This window comes from Megalops cyprinoides, chromosome 15 (genome assembly GCF_013368585.1).
Source record: "Megalops cyprinoides isolate fMegCyp1 chromosome 15, fMegCyp1.pri, whole genome shotgun sequence".
Classification (NCBI taxonomy): Eukaryota; Metazoa; Chordata; class Actinopteri; order Elopiformes; family Megalopidae; genus Megalops; species Megalops cyprinoides.
In genome coordinates, this window is record NC_050597.1 from 8,066,890 (window position 1) to 8,090,193 (window position 23,304).

The 23,304-nt window shown below is 39.7% G+C and overlaps 1 protein-coding gene across 1 annotated transcript; it reads right to left on the reverse strand.

Annotated features, from left to right (window-relative positions):
* Positions 1 to 694: 694 nt before the first annotated feature.
* On the reverse strand, positions 695 to 18,248 carry LOC118789946 (phosphatidylinositol 3,4,5-trisphosphate 3-phosphatase and dual-specificity protein phosphatase PTEN-like). Its single transcript, XM_036546696.1, has 9 exons — positions 17,742 to 18,248; positions 8,829 to 8,913; positions 8,000 to 8,044; positions 7,816 to 7,859; positions 7,490 to 7,728; positions 6,931 to 7,072; positions 4,888 to 5,054; positions 4,280 to 4,498; positions 695 to 3,474 (listed from the first exon to the last, which is right to left on the reverse strand). Exons 1-9 carry the CDS (start codon positions 17,818 to 17,820, stop codon positions 3,289 to 3,291), a joined length of 1,206 nt encoding a protein of 401 aa, XP_036402589.1. The 5' UTR covers positions 17,821 to 18,248; the 3' UTR covers positions 695 to 3,288.
* Between the last annotated feature and the right edge of the window lie 5,056 nt (positions 18,249 to 23,304).

The following is a 23,304-nucleotide window of genomic DNA, read 5'->3' on the forward strand; positions in this document are numbered from 1 at the left end:
GAAGAGTGAGCCAATGAGAAACTGCTAAAACCTTACATCACAAACCGACATCCTTCCCTCCATGAATTGGAAGCATGTGACCTCATTGTGCCAGCAAATACACTGCTGCACTTACAAGACAGGGTGCCCATTCGATGACTGTCTAAATATATAGCATTGCATCTTATCTAATGTCTACCTCAGGTGGCACGAATCCATCTCCAACACACAACAGCCCAGATCTCAGGGACCAATAGCGTCAAAACAAATTCTCACGCACAATGACAAGAATGAGATTTTAATTGGTTTTTATGTCGATTTTTTTTTATAACACTAAGATAAAGGGTATTTGAACACATACAATAACAAATGACATCTGACGTGTATGAGCATCATTATAACCTGTACAATTTTCATACATGGTTGGTTGTGTATTCTCAGTGCATAGCATTACACACAGGGTAACTGTTGCACAGCACAATAATATCCAGACAGGCTGAAATGGAATAAGGCTGTCTTACAGACTGAAGATATATACAGAGTATATATACTCTACATATAATGAACCCCGGAAACGTCAAAAGGCAGAGCCACGGGAGGCTCTGCCCACTTCTGCAAGTAAAGCCCCCTTTGATTTTAGTGCAGTTCCACCCCTTTTCCATTTGCAAGCATGACAAATGTATTCTAACAGTATTCAATAATTAATCTTTTTTTCTTTTTTTTTTCAAACAGTAAACAAGAGGCACTTTGTGGCAACCACAGGTATCGTAATAACAATATTGCACAAATATACTAAGAGCTAGTGACATTGAACTTGCACAGTGGCACCTCTATGAAGGTTTAAAGCAGAGACTTCATTTCAATGCTGCCTGTCAACTCCACTGTAGTTTTCACCTGTGCCACAGTTAAGGGCCTCAAAAGGCTGCTCCAGTGCCCAGCCCCCTGATAAGTTACTTTCAGAAGAGGCTGCAGATGCCTGGAGACAGCCTGGGGCCTGACAGGGCTCCCAAATGGAGATGCCCTCGAATAGATTCACACATTGAAGCTGCAGAGAATTCAAAGTAAGCATAGCATCCAGAGTCTAGGGACAGAGGGGAAAAAAGCCTGCAGATGGTCTTTGCAGTGATATTCATGAATACTGTCAAAGTTTCACTTTATTAAAATGTTTCTCTTTCTTACCCCCCCAAAAAAAAAAAAGTCAGGACATTTTCAGTCAAAGTGACATTTTCGTCTATGGGAATCCATGGATACAAAAATGAAAGTTCACACAAGCCATTTTCTTCTATCTCCACTTCTAACTGATTCTATAGCCTTGTTTAATGGGGGGAAAATGGCATCACTGGAGCAGGCTGAAACTGCATACCAGCAACCATGTCAATCTCCAACACATGTAGCTTTAATGCCACGCACGGCATTAATACATATATTACATATAGAACTTCCACTATATAGTCAGTGCATGGGCGAGAAAGCAGAAGCAGTGTAAATTTACTCAACTTCAAGTAAGGCAAAGAAACAAAGATGAAAAAATAGAGCATGCTTAATTTTGGCAGGTTTTTCGGTGATGTAAGACGTAACCAATCACTTTTATGCCTACATCAAAAAGGTATGAATTGGGTTGGCTATAGCATTTTCTACAACCCCCCCAGCCCCTGTCCCTTTCAATAAGTAGGACATATTTTAAAATACGAAGGCAAGCTGAACAGCAAATATAGTGGACTAACGAAAAGGGTGGAACCATACAGATTACATCTTTTTTCCTCACAGCATTCCAGCCAGAGGAACTGTAGTTTTTTTTTGATTGCACTGTAGTGTTATGACAGTTTGGCATGCCTGCAAACGATACATTTAAATATTTGTATACAGAGCTCTAACTTCTCAAGCAAGCATGAGACTTTCATTGAAACTGTAGCTGTGCTACTGGCAGTCCAGGAGGAACAAGAGCAGTTCGAATGAACAAACTCGGCGAGGGACAATTACTGCAGACGACCAGAGAAATAAGCACATGGCTGTGCGTCACCTAGCACCTGCCACACACAATAGTGCACGTCCATACTGCCACTTGCACCGTATGTTAGCCATCGTTTTTTTTTTTTTTTTTTTGGCTCCTAGTTACTTTGAATTTAATAAATGCTTTTTTTTGGCAGTTTGTAAGCACCACTACTGGGATACAGAAATGATCCAGATTTACTTTGACCTCCTACAGTACAGAAAAACAAAACGAGACGAGACAACATCGCCCGTCTCGCCCGACGCAAAAAGGGGACAAGTTCACCGACTTAGCGGTCAGTTCTAAATGAAACTGATAAGCGCTTTTGTACAGGTACCACACAAAGATAACCTTCCAAGATGAATACTGAAAATGGCTTACAGCTTAATGGATGGGGAGTTCCATGCATTACACAATGCGATCCCATCTGAGATTGCCTATTGTAGAAAGGCGTGTTATACCTGCAAACTCCAAGGAAATGCTCAATGCTATTTGTTAATGATCAGCCTAAATATGATGAGCTTAAACAATGTGAAACCTCTTAAAAAAACATTGTGCACCATTTATTAAACATGGACATCAATTTCCAATAACATGCACACTGCTTTTGCTGTTTAAATGTATTGTGTTAACATTATTGCAACACTGTTTCCCTGCTGTTTTGTGTATTATATTTTTTATTATCTTTGAATAAAAAAAACATTGACAATTACATAGGATGCCTTTTTTCTGCATATTGTCAACAGAATACACAGTGAAGGAATGGCAAATGCTTAGATGTCAAAGTCTATTCATAATAATCAAGACTGCAGAGTCCTGACATGCGCACAGACATCAGGGTCATGTGACATGACCTGCAAACAGCATGAGAAGCATTCACAGTAGGATTGGGGGGCAGAGGAGGGGTGCTGTGGAGCAGGAGGAGGATAGAAAAACTGACAAAAGCACTGGCCTTGGTTTCAACAGGAGATGGAGCAGCGTGTTCATATTTCACTCTTAACCTCTTCCCATACCTTATCTCCCATCTCCTGATTGCTTTACATTTATCCATTGTCTTTTTGACACAAATAGGTATATACATTAACAGCTACGAAAAAACCTCTTTCCAACGGGCAACAGTGTCAACATCTTGTGGATGTACAGGGCAAAACAAAACAAAAAAAATTGGTCAGCATAACTGTTCCTATAACTTGGTGGCATTAAACAAGACACGAATGTTCTATTGCCGTTTGGGGGAAAAAGGGATTTCCTTTCAGTTTGTATTCAAGTTTTGTCCTTTTTTTTTTTCCTCTGGTGCAATTTTTTCCCATAAAAATATTTCAGACTTTTGTTATCTGTGGGTGTTGCTCTTCATCATATGGTTCGTTCTCTGGGTCAGAGTCCGTGGTGTCTGAGTATCTATAGTGATCGGGTTCATTGTCACTAACATCCGGAGTCACTGATGTCGAAGTGCTGGCCTCAGAGTTTGACGGCTCCTCCACGGTTTTTGTAAAGTACAACTTCACCTGAGGGAGGAAAAGCACAAGTTAGGATGGAGTAGTGTGTGTGTATCTGCAGTGTGGTATGGAGGTTAAGGAATAGGGCTTTTAACACAAAGGCTGCTGCTTTTTTTTTTTTCTTTTTTTTTTTTTACACCAGGCTGTGGTACTACCATTGTATAATCAGGTGAAGTACTTCAACAGTGCCTCAACAGTTGTACAATCTAAAATGCTATGCTTGAAGTGTTCCAATGTTATGCAGAACTTCATCACAGTAAACACAATGGGTACTAGTGACTCATGAAATGAATACAAATCATTCCTACATAAGCAGCTGTCTTGAAGCAGGTCTTCACTCCAGCTTCAGTTTCCTAATTTTCCTTCCTCAATTCCCTGCTCCTCACACTGTCTCTGAGGTGATTACTGCTCTGCCCCTTAATCTGGTTCTGATGTAAATCCTACACTAGACATCTGAGAAAATTAGCACTTCAGGAATGTAGCATCTCACTTTACTTAGAAGTACATTTGTACACAAACTTGAACATTTTTCAGTCTCAATGGGTTAATGAAACCTGTTCTATTAAAGAACATTCAAGCAGGACTGTACAGACTAATTTGGCACCATATGACTTGTACGAGGAGTGGTGACATTTACAGTCATTCATACTCTAAGAAAGAATCTGTGGGTGTGAGCTGATTCATTACTTCAATCTCCATAGCAGTAAATCAGTTAATCATACTATCCTACCTATTTAAAGGTTGAAGGGTAAACATACAAGGTTTTAAGAAAATCATACCAATGTCACCCCCCCAGCTCCCAAAAGTAACTCACCTTGAAGTTTGGAGAGAAGTATCTGTTGGCTTTGTCTTTATTTGCTTTGTCCAGATCATTCTTGGTCAATGACAGAATAAGGTATTCCTTGTCATCCACACGTTCCGCTGGCTGTATCCCATCCATCTCCTTCACCAAGCTTCCATTCTCCACTTTCTCCAAATTCTCCTCTGGTCCAGGTATGAAGAAGGTGTTGACCCAGAAGTGGAACATCTTATCCTGCCAAAAACACCAGGACAATCACAATCCTTCACACAATAATTAGAACTTGAGAAAAAATTATATTGATAAAATCTGAGGACAGCTTGGTATACTGATTGGCTGGAGATGATAAATATTTACATAATGGTAAGGCATAAGCCCCCTAACCCACAGGTTACTGGTTTGATTCACAGGTGGGGCTGCTGATGTACCCTTGAGCAAGGTACATAATCCAAAAATCAGAAAATATACAGCTGTATACATGGATGACATGCAAGTCAAGCAAATTTAAGATGCATCATGCTGCAACTGGTATGTTAGCCAGAAAGTCAACTATAGTATCTGCAACTATCTTCAGAGTTGATATCTGTACATGAAAACTAGCTACTAGACCAGAGGAAATGTACCTTTTTCAACATTTTGTTTTGCTTGTGGAAGAACTCCACTTTGATGTCACCACACACTGGCAGGGGCTGTGGGAACCCGAAGTACAGGTACTTCTCTTCACGCCTGGTGTTCGCTGGGTTGGAAGTGTGAATCTTCACCTTCAGCTGGTACACCACAAACTGCGGATCTGCAAAAGAGGCAGCAGCGGTTTCACTACACATGGAGGGTCAGTCTGCACTTATGGCTGACCTTCCCACCTTTAGAAGCAGCTGAAGAGAACCAAGAGAAAAAGAAGCCAGAAAGAGAAAGGCACTGCAACAAGAACAGCCAAGACTGGGGACGTATTGCAGCTGTCATCGGAAAAGGGGCACTAACGGCAACATCAAACACACTGGCAGCTGAAGTGCACATTCGCATGTTGGGAGACTGCGGGAACGTTGTGTGTGGTGTGTGGACGTGTGTCTTCACAGACACTCAAACCCTCAACACAGCAGTGATTACCTAAATTGGAGAACTGAAAATGAAAAATGGATTAAAGATCGCTTTACCCCAGTGCCAATTCCCTTTTCTGAACCCATGTGGAATCTGCTCACTCTTGTTTTTAAATGCAGTTTCCCCTCAGAGAGAAAGAGGGAGATTAAAAGGCAGACTTGAATCCTTCCTTGGATGGCGATCAGAAACATGTATATATAATACATACGAATATTTACACATACACTGCTGGATATTAAGGACATATTTCTATATCAACATGCAAATTGTGGCCATGTCAATATATTTATAATCCAAAAAAACCTTTTGGTTAACTGAGAGGAAGTACAGCTTCAAACTGAAACCTCCAATGATGCACACAGCTGTCTAAAAATACTTATATACTTTAAGTGATTCTGGGCTGAACATGTACAGCCCTAAAAAATATCTAATCTTTCTGTGAATCCATGTAGTGGTGGCCAGTGAGTATTTCCAATGGGTCTCGTGGAACTATTCTACTCATGGAAATGTGATCAATAATACCTCACAGCACTGACGCAGCTGTGCAAAATGTCATTTTCATGCACAACACCAAGGCACTAAGCAGGTTGTTGCTAAGAACTGGAAAATTGACAACGGGTTGCTTTGAGAACAGAAGTGAAGTGTCACAAATTCAGAATTGGGCCCTCTGAAAGAGACAGCTTGAGAGTTAAGAAAAGAAAAAGGCATTACTTTAAGCGTCAGATGTCAGGGAAGGCCTTCACACCAGTTACAGCAAGACAGCATTCGAATTCAAACTGACCAAAGAAAAATCTCCTGAGTGACTCACTGGTTAATGCGCTCACTGTTAGCAACCGCGGAGCTCTACAGCCTTGGTTTGATCACAGCCGTGTCATCAGCCAACGATGACCAGGTGCCCACAGTCATGGAGCAAACTGGCTTTGCTCCACCAAGGAGAGGGGCAGGTAGGTCAGCCAGTGTTTCCCTGCCTCACCACTCACACACTCTGGGACTCCCCAGGCAACTGCAAGGTGCTTGCATGACAATAGCGAAGTAGAGCCTATCCTTGAATGAACGCCCACTCTACTGTAGTAGGCTGGGTGGCTTGCAGGGAGAAAAATAGCCGTTGGCTACATCTGAGTGCATTGGAGGATTGCATTTGTCTCACTTCAGTGCTTCTGCACAGGTGCAGCGGTTGCTGCTGTGACAGCAGCTTAGTATACAATTGGCCATTCCAAAACAAAAAAAATAGCAGGTAGCATTAAGCAGAAAAAGCATTTCAACACAAAATTAAGACTTCATAGTAAGGTTCCACACATATCTTGGCAATTTCGACAAGTTTAGGAGTGCATTTTGGATAAAGACAACCCAAATGGCCAGAAAAATAAAGACAGGTTAAGAATGGTTATTAATACTGCTGGTCATAAATAAATGGCAGATTGGAAACATAATGCCAATGTTGATATCAGCATTGGGAATCTTCAGCAAAATGTTGCTGGACACACATTCAGAGCAGGACAGAGAAAAAGGGAGTTCAGCATTTCAATGCTCTGCCGCAGCCTCCCAAATCCCTCTGTGAACAATGTACTTACTGCATGTTCCTCCACTGAACATGGGGACCGTCTCAAACACCATCTTATGAAACAGCAATGCCACTGGTTTGTACTCCAGCTGGTTTTTCAGCAGGTAGCTGTAGTAGAAGACGTAGCGCCTCTGGCTGGGAATCGTCACTCCCTGGGGAGTGAACAGATAAAAAGGCATTTGTTTAGATGCAGAAGTTCAAACGTAACATACCTGCTCTCAGTCTACTACTTGGGAGTTGTTTCATTTGGCACCGGCCCAGGCAAATAAGAGCGTTATTCAAATCCAGCACTGAGAATATTACTTACCTTGATAACATGAAAATCAGGGAGGAACATGATATCTCAATTCAGTGTTTAAATCAAATTAAATTGCATACACTGGAACAGTAGTCCAGTGTTGAAAGCTGATTACTGCCCTAAAGCAACAGTCCTCCTGTCAACCTGTGGCAAGGTCTTCAGCAAAACGTATGTATAAACACGTACGTATAAACACCATAGGCTTTTTGAGAGTGACTGACACAGCTGGTACAGCACTGTGGAGTTGAGAGATGAGGACACAGTCACTCACCTTCTTGTCTCTGGTCCTCACTTCACCGTAAAAGTCTAATGCTTCTTGTGCTTTCTGGAATTTCCCTCGGTGCAGTAAGTAAGCACAAATCATGACGCCCGTACGTCCCTTTCCCGCTTTACAGTGAATCGCCGCAACGTGATTGTCATCCTCACTCAGCCATTGGTCAAGGTCTTCACAGAAAGGTTTGATAAGCTCTAGCTGGGGAGGGTTGTGGTCTTCAAAGGGGTACTGTGCAACTGAAATGTAAGACTTACATTTAACCAACTTTTCTTAAGTGAATGAACAAATGAGAAATGGTTCAAGGACACCTTCAAACAACTCACCTCTGCAGTTAAATTTGGCAGCGTCATAGTGTCTTTCTGCACATCTGGAATGAAAAAGCGCTCAATTGTTATAGCCTTTCATATCTTTAGTAATCCTTGCGTGTAAATGGAACATCAATTACATTGCAAAACAATGACGTACAGAGAATAATGATGCCGTTGTTGAAACTGAAAGTATACTTACAGATTGTATATCTTGTAATGGTGTTTATGTTTAGAATCCAGAAACCTAAGGGAAAGGAAAAACATTTAAATCTTCGACAAACCACAAAAAACAGACTATATTTCAAGTTTCATTTCTCTGCTTTCTTAATCTTAATTGAAAGATGAATCATAATTAGGACTCAAAAGACCACCAAAGTGCAACAAATCCTTATTTTGGAAAAGGTTATTTTCAATACATTGATTAAATTTAATCATCCCCTATGGCAGTGGAATGTCTACAAACTCAAAACAACCAAACTGAACTTGTCTGAGTGGGTATTAACCTTTTGTGGTATTAAAACAATTTTTATGTCAGATCACAGACCTCGGCCAACTTCACTGCTGTCCCTGAGTTTAGTGTAAAAAGTCATGTATGTGCTTTAAGGTTAATTATGCACATGCCTAACCACTAATACTGTGCCAAGATGTACACGTATTCAGCTTTAAAGGCTTAGTCCTACTCAGACCTGACTGGTTTGAAGAAAACTGAGGAGAGACGATGCAAGCTACTCATCCAACACCCTCATAAGGTAATAGCAATACAAATACAGAAGCTGAAACATGACATATTTATGAACAATGACAAAAATTGTTAATTTGATCTATACAACTGAATAGGACAATGTGTTTGCAGGCTGACAAGATCATGTTAGCAAATCACACAGACAGACCAAGTCCATCATGATTGAAGTCCACAGATGAACAGATAAACAGTCTTCACAGAATTGCGCCAACGCTGTTGAAACTTGTAACCCATGACAGCATCAAAACCACCGGGGCATGTGGCATATGAAAGCAAAGGTACTTACCTCACTACATCGTCTATGTTGTTTCTGTAGACGCCCTCAAGTCTTTCAGCAGGAAAGCCCATAGCGATAATGTTAGGATAAATATCTGAATGCAGGTGTCAAGGAAACCTAGAAAGAATGTCTTTAATGCAAGTCCAGCAAATAGACAGGTAAGGTATGGAATGATAATGCATATACTGTATATTCACTCATGAACAGAATAAACCATGAAATACAGATCTAATGGATGCTGTACACTGTAGATGATTCAACACACATATTTCCACTCAAGGTCAAAGTGAAGAAGTGAGCACTTGGTAAGATACAAGGATGACCACAATAAAATTCAAATATAGTACAAATATATGCACAGCCTCTATTAAAACCAGATAAACACTTGTCGTTGGTAAGTCCTCTTACAGGAGAACTATGGTAACTGGAATACTTTACATATCTATATATTTTGGAAGCAGGGAAATTCTGACAAGTCAAACAACTAGAAATAAAGGCTATGCAGAGATTTATTTGCCAAAAATGTCTCACTGCTGGTTATACTGGACTTAAAGAATAGAGTCCACATTAAATCACGCCCAGAAACGAAGCATTCACAATGACTAGCGCCTTCCTGTTGTCGCGCAATAAATTGCATTGTCTGTGGAGAGATGAATGCAGCTAGGCACAGCCCCAAGAGGGGTGTGGGGGCGCAAACCTCTAAATATTTCAGCTTTCACCACACTCCTCTCACCCCATTACCTGGCAACAGCCAACCACTTGAGAGCAAGAAAAAGTAAATCATATGAAAATGATGGAAAATTAGATCTGCAAATAATCACTCTTGAAAAAATGACTGCTATTTCATTGACTGCAAACAATAAGTATTCTGAAATCAAATAGCAACAGCAAGGGGAGGAAAAGAGACCTACTTGGAAGCAATAGATGGCCTTCTCTATAAGAACCCAGGAGGAGAGAAGCTCTAGTCTAACACACCACACATGGGAATGTGATCCATCAAATTATGGCTGAATCTGTAATTAGCTTTTTTTTAATGGAACATAATGCAAAGCTATGGAATCTATGTGTACATAACCGGATTTATACAGTCATAGGTATCCGCCACTATTTGCACAGCGTAATGAGTCTACAGTAAATCAAGGTAAAGAGGTAAGCCTATAAACATACAGTGGCACTGCAGATTTAACTTGGTATGCATGGCATTTATGCATATGAAAACTGCAGTCAGCATTCAAACAATGCGATAAAGATGCATGACTCAGACACTTCCAGTAATAATATAATGTACAGTTCCTCAAACACACTTACGAAACCACCACAGGACAGGTTTACTTGTTAGGAGTCATTAAAAAACCCATAAATGATTAAATTAACTTAAACTGTAAAGATAAACATCTGTATCAAGGTTGAAATAAGTAACACATTCAAACTGTTGAAACAGACAAATCAATAAAAGAGCCTTTGTTCCCAAAACACATTTCTAAAGCTACCGTGCTATATTGCAGGTACAGGAATGGTCATAATACCACTTTTTACCTTTATAGTGACTTTGAAAAAGAAATCATAACTTCTCTGAATGCATCATTGTTTAATCCCACACATTTAAGCACTGACTTTCACATATGTCTGAAAATCCTGGCCAAAAGGCAAATACAAATGATTGTCACTGTCATTTCAATGGTGCTCAGAATTTCAAAAAAATTCATTGAAATCTTTCAACACACACCATCATGAAGCTCTCAAGCAACTTGAGACTTTTCTGAAGCTAATGAGCTCATTTTCAAAGGGCAAGCTGGAAACCTCTCGGCTACAGAGCTGTTACAAAATCCCATTCATCTCAACGGGGCTCAGTGTTTCAAATGTATTCAAAAAAAAAAAAATTCAGAACATCATCATCAAAATGAAACCGGCTACATGTGCAAAATGAGGCAGCCTATATTCTCATAAGATTTTTTGCCCAAAACCCCTTAAGAAAACTGTCCGTAAAGTACTTTCTTGATAGAACAACCTACTGGACACCTGTCACTCAGACAGCCTTCACCTCTGTGGCTGTTGCCCTCTACACATAAACGAAGACTCGCTGTCCTCAGGGATCATCCTCTGAGTCTGTAGACTATTTGATCCTCCTGTCCACTTTCACAGAGCTAGCAATCTCATACACCACCCCATGCTGATTCTCTTCTGCTCGTTCATACCAGGTCTCTTCAGGACTCCGTCACTCCCCACCAATCCCTCACAGCATGCATACAGCAAGACTCAGTCCCTGGCCATTAACTCTTCTACCTGTACATCAATCACTGGGTTGTCCTCATAGGCTTTCATGTGTTCTATACAAGCGTTTCGGCATGAAGACACCGAAAGAGATCAAAATGCCACTGTGATATAAAGGAACGTATTAAAACAGCAATATACAAAATATGAAATAAAGCAAAGAACTACTCTGCTACCCAAATTCCCTTGACAATGTCTCATGACTGTTCATCGATATGCTAGGTTAATTACTGGAAAACTCGGGAGCCTGACAACAAGACATTACTTCTGAAGACAATAAAATTAATGACTCCAATAAAAGTACCTCTTGGGACTCAAAATATGAAAAAGCTACCAAAATGAGCATGACACTAATAAACCATCACATAGAGGTAACACACTGTAAGGTACTTTCAGAATCACACTCATTTCCAAAGTTTAGTCCTCTTGTGGAGGTGTTGCGATCAAGAAGTTCAAGTAATTGCACTACATCACAGCATGTTAATTTAACAGGAGTGAGCTGTTAACCAAGTACAGTGACTAATTCACCCTAGCCCTACATTATGATGAAGTGGATATTTTATGTCAATTGTCCTTTTCTTCATGAAGACAACTACTATCTTGTTGTAACTCATTAATTAAAAAGCAGATGATAGAATTCTTGATATAATTCTTTCAGGGCCAAGTAACATTTCCTGGTTTTGGTATGACTGTATAATGACTGGCCTCCTTTTTGCAGTCTGACCACAATAACCTACCAAGAGGAAGAAATTCACCCAGGCACCCCATCAGCCTATGTCTTTCTGTCCCAAACACACAAGTACACTGAAATATTTCAGCGTTTCATTGATCATGTGTGTATACATGTGGTAAAATAAATGTATTTTAGGACAGAGCTGGCACAAAGAAATACTTCTTTGTGTCATAAGTAATATACTAGTGTGACATACAGTATAATTTAATGCCATATGCAGTTTTCTGTGGATCTCTGCTCAAAATCCTTTCAGGTTCATGTGGACATTTAAGGGTAATGTAGCAGAATGCAGAGAGCCAGTTAGTGTGAACAAACCAATTGCCCCTGATTTTCATAAAAATACATCTGCTAGATGAATCGCATAAGTTAAAAAAGTAAAAAAAAAAAATTTACATTTTAAGGAAACAGCTGAATGAAGCAGGACAAATACAGAAACAGGTGTTATTTACAGGCCTTGTAGTTACACTTATCAGTTGTAGAAAATGTCAGCTTATACATACCTTTTTTGGTCATTCACAACACATAAAATGAACACGTCTGAGATCAGTCTAAGTGACTTCTAAAATTATCAGCTGCACTATTAGGCAAAACACTATCCACACAGCTTGTCCAAAAAAAAAAAAAAAAACTGAATTCAAACCTGCAAAGATGCTTTTTGCTGCCTGATGAAGATCCAGCTGGACGTTCTATCAGTTATAGACACTAAGATTTTCTATTCTCCTTTCTCCTAGCCAAAAGCTTGTCAGATTCAGCAAAGTATTCCTTGGTTCTGGCAATGTGGGGTGGGTAGCTATATCTCAACTGAGCCGAGGAAAGTGGAAAGAATAAAACTAAACAAGACTGATCAGCTGTCACCATTTGAACAAGAGATAGACCGGGGCCTAAAAATGACTGCTTAGTCAAGACATTTCTACCAAGTAGAAAGACGAGGGACACTTGTCAAGAGTTAACATTTGACAAACAGCCACACATTTATATAAATTATCCTTTGCATAAAATAAATTAATGCAAAGGATTTTGAATTTTGGAGCATCTACATTTGCAGTCTGAAAAATAAAAATGGTGGATGACAGAGAGAACTCTATTGCAAATGTATGGTCTTGTGGATGCTAGTCTCAGAAAAGAAGCAGGTATACATAAATGAGCACACTGACAGAATGATGCACAGGAAAAGGATTAGGCTACATCCCAGCTTTGTACGGAGAAACAAATACATGTCCAGAAATGGAACACATACTGTGCAATTTAAAGAGGAGATATGAGATTTAATTTCACCAAACCAGACGCATATCAGAGCTATCAGACAGCATTTGTAGTGTACACCACAGAGTCTAGCTAAAGATGGGTTGACTTTATCTAGAAGGACTAATTCTTGCTATTACAATCTCACTGCTTGTCTGCAGTGCTGCCTTTCCATGACGATGTTCAACAACTGAGGGCCAAGCCAACAATCTGACTATATGCCACAGAATGACCCTTATAACCTACAATTATCAAGAAAAAAAAAAATCAAGATGCCAAACAGAGGACATGAGGGTTGATTTTGAGCAAATATATAATTACCACTTGGTCATAAAATACCATTAGACAAAAGCTGTGACAGCTCCCTAAAGGTAGACCCCACAATGCCCATAAGACATCATATTCTTTTCAGTGTCTTAATGCTTAACAGGGACCTTAATATAACATTACACTTTTTAATAGTTAGTTTGATGCTGTGGCCTACACAATACTCCTTAGCTAATCAACACTTACACACCAATCCAGGAACTGACAAGCCAAGTTGCAGTTTTTGTTTAATTTCTGCACCTGGACTAAGCACTTCCAATATCCTGCCATCTCATTTTCTTCTGAACCAAGGGCATCTGCATCTCCGATACAGTCATTACTCCTGCCTTCAGACAGATAAGCACATAATGCTTAAGCACACAATACGCTTCCTGGATAACACATCGACTTTGTTGTGGCTAACAGCGAACATGCAAGCAAAGAGTGAATAATAAAAAGTTTAGAATAAGCAACTTAAATTTTCAGCTGCAAATCTTTCACCATCTGACAAGCAATCATTGATTACACTTAAATGTTGATTCAAACTCTAACAAAAACATGCAAGAAAATATAGCATAGTTATGTTCACCTTTTCCCTTAAAGCTGCATCACAGTGACCAGTGGGCACAGTGTGAATTCTTAGACATCAAAACCCATGTGGTGACTCTGCACCGACTGCCACATTCTGTATTCAAGCCCTCTCATAATATACATCAGGTCTGCCCACAGCACACTTGCTTGCAGTTTTCAACAATCAGACTGAGTACAAAGTTTTCTGGGGAGCAAAAAGGCTAAGATCCAAAATAAAATGCCTTTTCCCCCCATGACTACATTCACAAGCAAATGCATTTTGTGGTACTCCCCATCTATTAAAATAACATGATGCATGTTCCTGATATAAGCTTATACCTACATAGGTTAAAAGATTTTCAAGGAATCTTGAGGCATAATTCAAGCTAGCTGTCATGGCTAACAAAAAAACAAGTTTGCAATTTGCAATTTTGTTAGCAACAAGCAGACAACTGCATGCAAAAATATCTTGCACGTGTTCTAACTAAACACCACACGATAATGCATGTTCTGACCCATTCAACCACATAAGATAATGAGTGAAAAAAATTCACCTTTACAGGACTTTTTCAGGATACTCTGATCAGCATGTATACAGGGATATTAGCAGTAGAGGCATTTCACATTGTATGTAAACCACTTATTCAGAATATGGTGGTAACCAAGGTAAAGACCACTATCCACAATAGTGTGTGCATGTAAACATAGCACAGTCAACCATGTTAATCTGCATTACGCCACAGAATCAAAGTCTTCATGTCAAACTTCCAAGCTATATGCAACTGTTGTCACAGGTAACAAGCCAATTTGTTGAGCGATTTAAAATGTACGAATAGGAATAAAAAGGTAAATTAATTCTTTACAATATGGGCAAGAATGAGGAATGTAAAACATTCTGATTTCTTCTGTCAAGCAAAATTACCAGCAGAAAGATAAAAGCTATTTTAGGAACAAATTAAGCAAGGGTCTTTCTAAAGCCTTGCTATTGTAAAGCTGCAGCTCCACACAGAACCACCACAGAGACTGTGCTCTATTTTAAGGCCAATTTCTAGAACTCTGATACAGCATTACATAAATGGAGAAGCCATATTGTTTTAACCAGCATGCCAAAGGTATAAAAGGCTCACCCAGCAGCCAACATACATTTCAAATTAAACATCACAGCAAATTAAGGACTTCTAACATTACTTTTTTCTTTGGATCCGCGGTTATCAGGATGACACCCATACAGAAAACTCAGAACCCCGTGACTTTGTTTTATGCCCAGAAACCATTTTATGCTTCTGACACTAAATGACTGTTAATAAACTTGAACAGCTTTAGTTTGACTCTTTACATGTGGGCGGCAGCGGCTTGCAATGGCTGGCCCTGATTCATTTTAACAGCCATGATTTGCTGAACTTGACTATAAAAAAGGCCTTATGCAACATGTAAACCCATTTTCAAAGTTATCATTACTTTCATTGTTTTACAGTGTACGGAACACATGGCTGGGAAAAGCACATATGCAGAAACTAAATGAAATCATGCCAATGAAATACCATAATGCAGCCCAACATCATCTGGGAGATCTTAAAGCCTCCTTAACTAAGCATGCATTCATTTTTACTTTCACTTTCCACCCAGCAACATGGTTACATACAAATGTGCATCTTACCATTAGACTCAATCAGTATACCATCTCAAAATATGACAATATAATCTTAGAGATGCCTTCATCTTTCACATCCATGTTTGACTTTTCAATTCCATGGTGAGGATCTTTTTCATTCCAAAACTTCTGTCAATCCAAATTAACATCTAACATGACAAGACCCACAATACCCATTTCACATAAAGCAGCACAATGACAAATGCCACCCAGTCCACAAACTAGTTACAGCCAAATGGTAACAGGCACGTCAGAAATCAATGTGGACTGCTGGGCAGTTCAATATTAAAAACGATTGGCTACTCAACTGCTTGCATAGGTTTGTCACTGAACTAAAGGCTAATAGCATGGTTCCCTCTGTAGCTTCTTAACTGCAAGGCCTTTGGCTACGTTTGAAATGCATGAGGAAGCAATATTGAATATCACATATTTATTTGATTGGAACATGCTCTTATTATGGCCTTACATAGTTCCATTAAAAATATCATCCATTTATACAGCTGGATATTGGCTGAAGTAGGTAGGTCAACGGTCCACGTGGGAAGAAGAACGTGTCACAATTATTGTGTGACATATGTCACAACATAAATCTACTGCAACACATATTGCAAAATAATGTAAAATGAGACATGCATAACATGTTCAATGTATATTACTAGCTAACATTAAGAAGGGCACTTCACAGAATATGAATTGCATGCATAATATGCAGAGTAAAATTTCAAAATGTCAATTCATTTCAAGTTTACCCTTACTTGCATCCCATAACTAGGTCACACACAAAGCTTTACACGTTGCCCAGCGGCTTTTAGAAAACGGTACACTTGAAAATGGTGAGGCAGAATTCAGACACACCAAGTTCGTGCTGACAACCATTAGATTTCTGTGCTAGTTTGCTTACAGCTAGGTGTCAAACGAGGAAATTGCAGACGCATGGATACTTCTCTTAAAAATTCATAACAAACCTTCATAAAATGTTTCAGTGCAAAGCTGCCAAATGTATCTGGTAAATGCACACAGTCTACACAGCATGACCATGTTTGTGACTGCAATAGGTAACTGGACGGTTTGCTCGCAATAGCTAGCTCGCTTTATTTTTAAAATGTCAGTATTTAAACAGGCAAACGTGTATCCCCCATTGAAACAATAAACACTACTCTAAGACTCTGCCAGCTCATTTTATTTGTAAAACTAAGTGGCTACCTTAGCTACTAAAACGATAACACATTTCAAGACCCATTCCTTATAATAATTTCTAGTCTGGCCAGCTAAGTATCGTTGTCTTGTTAGCCTTCGGGTAAATAACTTAAAACTAACATTAACCTGCCTGGCTGATGGCTAACGTTACATCAACAGCTGGCTAGTTATATTGTACTGACATGTCATTTGTATTTCAGTCATTTAGCTGCAAAAAAAATAACCAGCCAATTCGATATTTTCGCTAACTCTTCATCCAGTTAAGACTCTAGCAAGCTTGCTGCATAGCTACCCATCTACCTAAACATAACTTACATCCAAAGGACAACAATGTCGTCGATGTCATGACAGTTATACAGTAAGCTAGCCAACTGTTAGCTAGCTAGATGCTGATGCAATGGCTCTTTGTGTACCAGTGCACTGAATGTGAACTTATTAGCTAGCTATCTAGCTAACGGTTAGCCTAATCCAACAAGATAATCCAGTACTTTTGCCATCTAGGCAAAAACCTGCACCTAATTTTCAATTCCATTCAACCCATGTGCAACATTAAATATGACATCGATGTTGACCAAAAGGCTTTAATATTTAGATCACTATATTAGTTACATAGCTAGCTTGCTACTTAACAGGATGCTCGCTAACGCACCTCAGACCTATTACCAGCTGGCTCGCCAGCTATGCCAGGGAGGTTGCTGGTTAGCTATCAAATTGACTGGCGAATCCAATCTAAGTAACGTTAGCGGACAGCCACCTTTGCTAGCATGAGCTGTCGATATATCAATTAACTCGCTTAAAACACTAGTGCCGGCTACCGACCTAGCTAACTCGCCAACCACTATTAAGACTTACAGCTAGGTTGCTAACTAGCTATCCAGGTGAAACAGATGCTAGCAAGGTGGCTAGCGCCTTACCGTTGAAAATCAAGAGAAACCGAGAATAAAGAGGATACAGGTCAAGTCCAAATCGAATCCATCTTCCTGGTATCTCCTTTTGTTTCGGCTGACCATTTCCTTTATGATCGCAGCCATCGCCGTGACAGGAGTCTTTAAGGTTTCAGGACCAAGATATGGTAGCGTTATTGTTGTCTTTGTTAGAGATGGCTCTGTCCCTGATCGCCTTCTCGATTTCGCAGTTCCCTCGGTGTGTAACAGGCTAGCTAGCTAGCTGTCGATGCGGGCTGGATTAGAATGGCTTCGGCCGGATCATAAAGGAGGGCCGCAGTCTGTTCCTCCACAGGCCCCGCTTCCCCGATCCAGGAATTCGTTTTGAGATCCCCACAATTTAAAAACACATATAATTCTCCACCACTCGAGGCTTAATGCATTAAAAACGGCCAAAGTCTCTGAATCTGCTGCAGCCGCCGTTTTTGAGTCGATAAAGTGGAGAGAAACCTCTCCTGCTCCTCTAACCCAGAAAACTGACACTCTCTCACACGCATTCACACGTAGCTAGCCAGCTAGCTATGTAGCTAGCTAGCTTGCTACACAAGCTAATAATATATATTTTTTAAAACCCAAAGCCTTCAAAGGAACATTCCCGGTCGTAAAATGTCAGATAGTGAAAAAACTGACAGCCTCCACCTTAAAATATAGAAATTATACGGAAACACCATAACCAGAGTCTTTAAAATATTTTTTCCACGAATTAGTCCCGGCGTATCTTCTTTCCACGAATATCCCCAGCTAAACTCTCAAACTTCCATCATGGCTTCCAACAGAGAGGAAAAAAGACAAACTAGGCTTATACTGTACCACATATCCTGCCGCCATGCACATATATAGTTCTAAAATGGCTTCTGGTGCACCTCTCCTACAAAAGACCATCTATCGTGCAGGCGAGTAAATTTTTTTACAGACAATATATAACGAATTAAAATGTAATACATCCGATTTTACTCTTAAAATGCCTTCGTTTGTGTCGTGCGGACACCGTTTCTGAGAGCGGAAGGACACTGGCACAGCGCAGGGAACTCTTTTCTGTTGCAAGATAGGTCACGTGTTACACTAATTGGGGAAGTTACCAATATTATATTTTTCATTTCACCTTAATAATTGACGTTTTGGTCATTTTTGTTGCTGTCACTCCGGTGATTCAAAAGTAAATGTATGCTGTGCTATAGCTTAATCAAGCCATGCCGAAAGTGTCCCAGGAATTTGAATTTGTGTCCAGAATAGCGAAAAAAGTCAGATAGTGCTCGCTTGGTTACAAAGCCAGCAAACTTGTGAAGTGCTTACGCAAGCAGAAAGTATTCGCTGCCAACCCGAGCAGCGAGACCGGCCAGGCGTGTCACAGAGACGGAATTGAGACATTTTAAAAACACATTTGATGCTTAACAAAATACACCTCCCACAGAGTCTGATACGAGTGACATGGTGAGCACGCAGATTTAGTGGGTTCATCTTTCAACTCTCTACGACCAAAAATAAAATAAATATAAATAAATACATCCATGGCGCCACCTGTCAGGTGTGTTTGTTGGCGTGTGTTGCAAGTGCAACCGTATCTGGTCTGCCTTGTTCCAACCAAACTGTTGCTGTTAAACCAGTAACATTAGTTGCGATTTGACTATTTATCTTCGCAAAAAGTAGCGGACTATATAATAATCAGAACAATCTGCTCAAACCCGTTACTTGAAGGTAACAGTATCCTGACATTACATTAGGAATTTATTTTAGGTACTCATTTGCACATGTGCAATCGCTTGACGCTATTTTGTGCAGTTCTAAGCCTAGGTACTTCAAACACAAAGTTTATACACATTGGCACCGGCATCACAGGCGTTGCAAAAACACTCTTTGACCACCACACAAAGAAACGGCATCCTGAGAGTCTATCAAGACTAGATTTAACGGTAATCAGAAGTGTAAATGTTTTTTGTAGCGCAAAAGTGTGTGGCCATTACAGCTATAAATATGTAATTTGTTTGCACATAAACATGTATTTTGTCATGGCAACTGACCAAATATAGAGACAAGCATTGCGCTTTTAATGATGTTAGTCAAACTAAATTGAGATGGATGAGAGATAAAAAGGATTAAGACCAGTTAGGAATCTGGGTCACACACTTTGGACTACGGCCATTTGGAAACATACATTTTATGTCTTATTCATTAATGCAACTACAGACAGAAAACATTTATGAACAGACGGATTTAATAATATGCAAGGGGAGGCGCTGCACATGCTGTTCATACAGCACTGCACACACTGTCTATTCACAATTACAATGTGCTTAGAAGATGGTCACTACTGTATTTCATCATTTCTGTATTTAACTGAGTAGTGAAGTGGTGGCCATACATATTTATGTCCTATTTATTTCCAGATGAGGATGTGAAGATCCCATTATTAGCTTTATTTACTGTTCTCTATTTGAGTATGGCTACTTGTATTACTTGCTGTTTCTTTTACGTGTAGTACCACAGAGATTTGGATTCTGTGATCTAGTTGCTGTGATGTATGGTAGTGTGGGTATGTGGCTTCCCTTAATTCCCAGGCTGTCTAGTCAGGTTGCACAAGTTAACTTGTGGTAGGGCTTGAATAGTTTAATGCTTGCACTCACTGGTCTGGGAATGCTGTTAGCCTGGTCTGACACTGTTGCTCATTCAGCTTCAATGGATACACTTATGTTCTTTTGTGCTGGAAGTCACTCTGTATAAGAGCGTCTGCTAAATGAATGTAATGTAATGCAATGTAATGAGTACCATCCAAATGACCTAGAGTTCAGGTTATAAATTTTAATGGAATTACCTGAAACATCAAATGATCTGATCTTCTGGATATCTAACTGAAATCTGCTTTATCATGAGACATTTCTTCTTCATGATAGAACATTTATATCTTGGTACAATAAGCTTCTAAACAAGCTGTTCCAGTTATCTCTGAAGCTTGTACTAATGATGGTTCCTCTGCTTTCAAGTCTGCAGTTACAAATGACTGGAATGTCTTACAACAGAGGCTACAGATCAACACATTCATCTCTGGCCTGGTTTTTAATGATTTAAGTCCTTTCAAGCTAAACATTGAAATCTTCATGAGCTCTCGCGAACTGCGCAAATACTGGCAGCACTGGCAAAGTTTGAGTCAGATTTAGGGGATGTAGACATTGCAGTGAAGTCCAAAGTGAAACTGTTGTGCATACTAGTTGCATCTGTGTATTTATATGGGAGTGAAACTCCAAACGTCATGGTAGAGGTAGCAGAATCAGAAAGGACAGTGCAGACACTGGAGATGAAAGAGTCCTCAACATCTCCTACTTGGACCATCTCAAATCAAGATGTCCACAACACTGTCCAGTGCACTGGATAGGAAGGTGAAAGTTAGAGGGCACAAGTTTAACAATGCCATAAATGGCCTAGGACAGCATTACAAAATGGTTTCTATAATAAACGCCAGGGTTCAACATTAAGGGTTGCCTGATTGCCCGGGGGCAAGCCTGGGGACGTATGTTACTTGCTTGTCAAGCGAGTAAAACCAGCCATTGACTTGCCTGATTGGAAGTGGAAACACACTATACCAACTGTCTAGTGTCACTGAGCACTATAAGGCATGCAATTTTTTCAGCTCTGCATGCCTTTCGCAGGGGCTTACACAGTTTGCAGTTTCTACACTAGGTTGCGAGAGAGGAAAAAAACTCCTTTTTTTATTGCTCATGAAGTAGCAATAGCAGCCTATAGGTGAAAGTTTTAATAAAGTGACCAAATGGCAGTGACATCAACTATAGCATGGCAAGAAAAAATTTTGACATAGAGTTTGAGTAACTTACAGAAAGGTACAAGTGTAATGAACCACCTAATTAGGTTTTTATTCTTAGTGTCATATCATAACTTAGTGAGTTCAGCTGGTTAATATATGAGCTAACTAGCTAATTGCTTAGCAGCTGGAAAAATATCCAGTTAGGTAGCTAGCTAGCAAGTTGCCATATATTGCAGAAGATGACTTTCAGCAAGAAAAGTTTAACTGGCTTGGATTCATGTACAGCCGGTCTCAGCTTGTAGAAACTGCTCACAGAGGCACCTAATGCAGTTTCCAGCAATGTACAGCTGTGAAGTTAGTTTTCCACACATATTCATCTGGGGGAAAAAAAAGTGTCACTGCCCATTCTGATGTGACTGATCCGCCGGACCTGCCTGCATTGTGCTGCAATAAATTAGGTTACGTTACATCATTTTCTTTACCATACTAAATAGGTACCCTAAATTTAGATACTCTTATCCAGGGAGACTGACTTACACACCAGATGTCTGAATGAGGTGAATAAACCACAATGCAAATGCGCAGGTGATCAGAGTTATGATAAAAGTCATTTTGGTCTCATACCTCCTAGATGATTGATGTATGACACTTTAGTAGTGCCTGTCTGGTTTAGCATGTGCTTCCCCTCAAATCACCGAAAGGAAATACGTAAAGACAGATACCCTTTGTTCTTTCTGTGTGTTATCATTCTTCATGCTTTCCATTGCGGACATTTCAAACCAATGAAGGTTTTTTTTTAAAAATTGTTGTAATTCTTTGTAATTCTTTCTATGCTTTGGATTACTTTGGGATGATCAGGGTCTATTTTTCTTTTTGAATTTACAAATATCTAGCTTTCCCTTGTCCTGCTTTTCCCCTATGACCACTTCGTGGAATCCAATGAGAACTTCATGCTTAGGGTTGGACAAACTCTGAATCTTCTTCTTGTACTTTTTTATTTGTTGTCTTTTATGAGCAATTACACGGGACATTATACAGTAATCTGAAAAACAGAAATTTAATTTTTGGCTTATAAATTTAGCATAACTTAAGTAAAAGGAAACACTGGTGGTATTTGTGATTTCTGTACTGCAGTATACATTCCAGTCACGAATCATGATTTTTAATCAAGCCTTTTCAAGCCTTCCAACATTACATCTAATACATATTTCAAATGCAAAAACAAGTCAGATATTAAATCAGTGTGAAACTGCCAACACATTTGTGTGTCTAAAACAAGAAATGACTGGTTACCCTTTAACTAACTGGTGCTGTGCTGCAGTGGTCCAGAATGTTTCAGTTGTGAATTCAGATGGTCTTGTGTTCTTATACTTGATAATCATCCAAGGCATAAATTGAGCAGCTCTGGTCCAGGTCCTGTAAGTGATTGGATGGTGAAGGTCCAACTCATGTCAAAAGGAAAATGGCAGCTGATGCTTTTGTGCTGCGAACTGCTATTGTTGTCTGAGAAAATACTGTGATGTGGCGTCCATCTGTTTTTTGCACATCACAGTGAAAGGAACTCTTTACAATATGATATTTACACAATACTTGCATAAACAAAAGCTTTCATCTCCTAGCAATCACAGTGCAGGTGGCCTCAAAAGTCCAAATAATGACAAATGTGATGAAAGATTTATAAATCAAAAAGTACAATCTGTACATTTTTTTGACAGTCTAACACACAGTGTACCTGCAGGCAGTTCCCAATTCAAAGGTTAAGGATATAAACCTCAAGAGCTGTGGAACAGGCATCAGCTTGTGTTTTCTCTGTTCAG

Excerpts from the sequence above, each read along its gene's own strand:
- LOC118789946 (XM_036546696.1), bottom strand. The coding sequence starts at position 17,820 with ATGGCTGCGATCATAAAGGAAATGGTCAGCCGAAACAAAAGGAGATAC. Across the intron at positions 8,914-17,741 it reads ATTCGATTTGGACTTGACCT|ATATTTATCCTAACATTATC; the intron begins GTATCCTCTTTA and ends ACCTGCATTCAG. Across the intron at positions 5,055-6,930 it reads GTTCAGTGGAGGAACATGCA|ATCCGCAGTTTGTGGTGTAC; the intron begins GTAAGTACATTG and ends CCTCTTTTGCAG.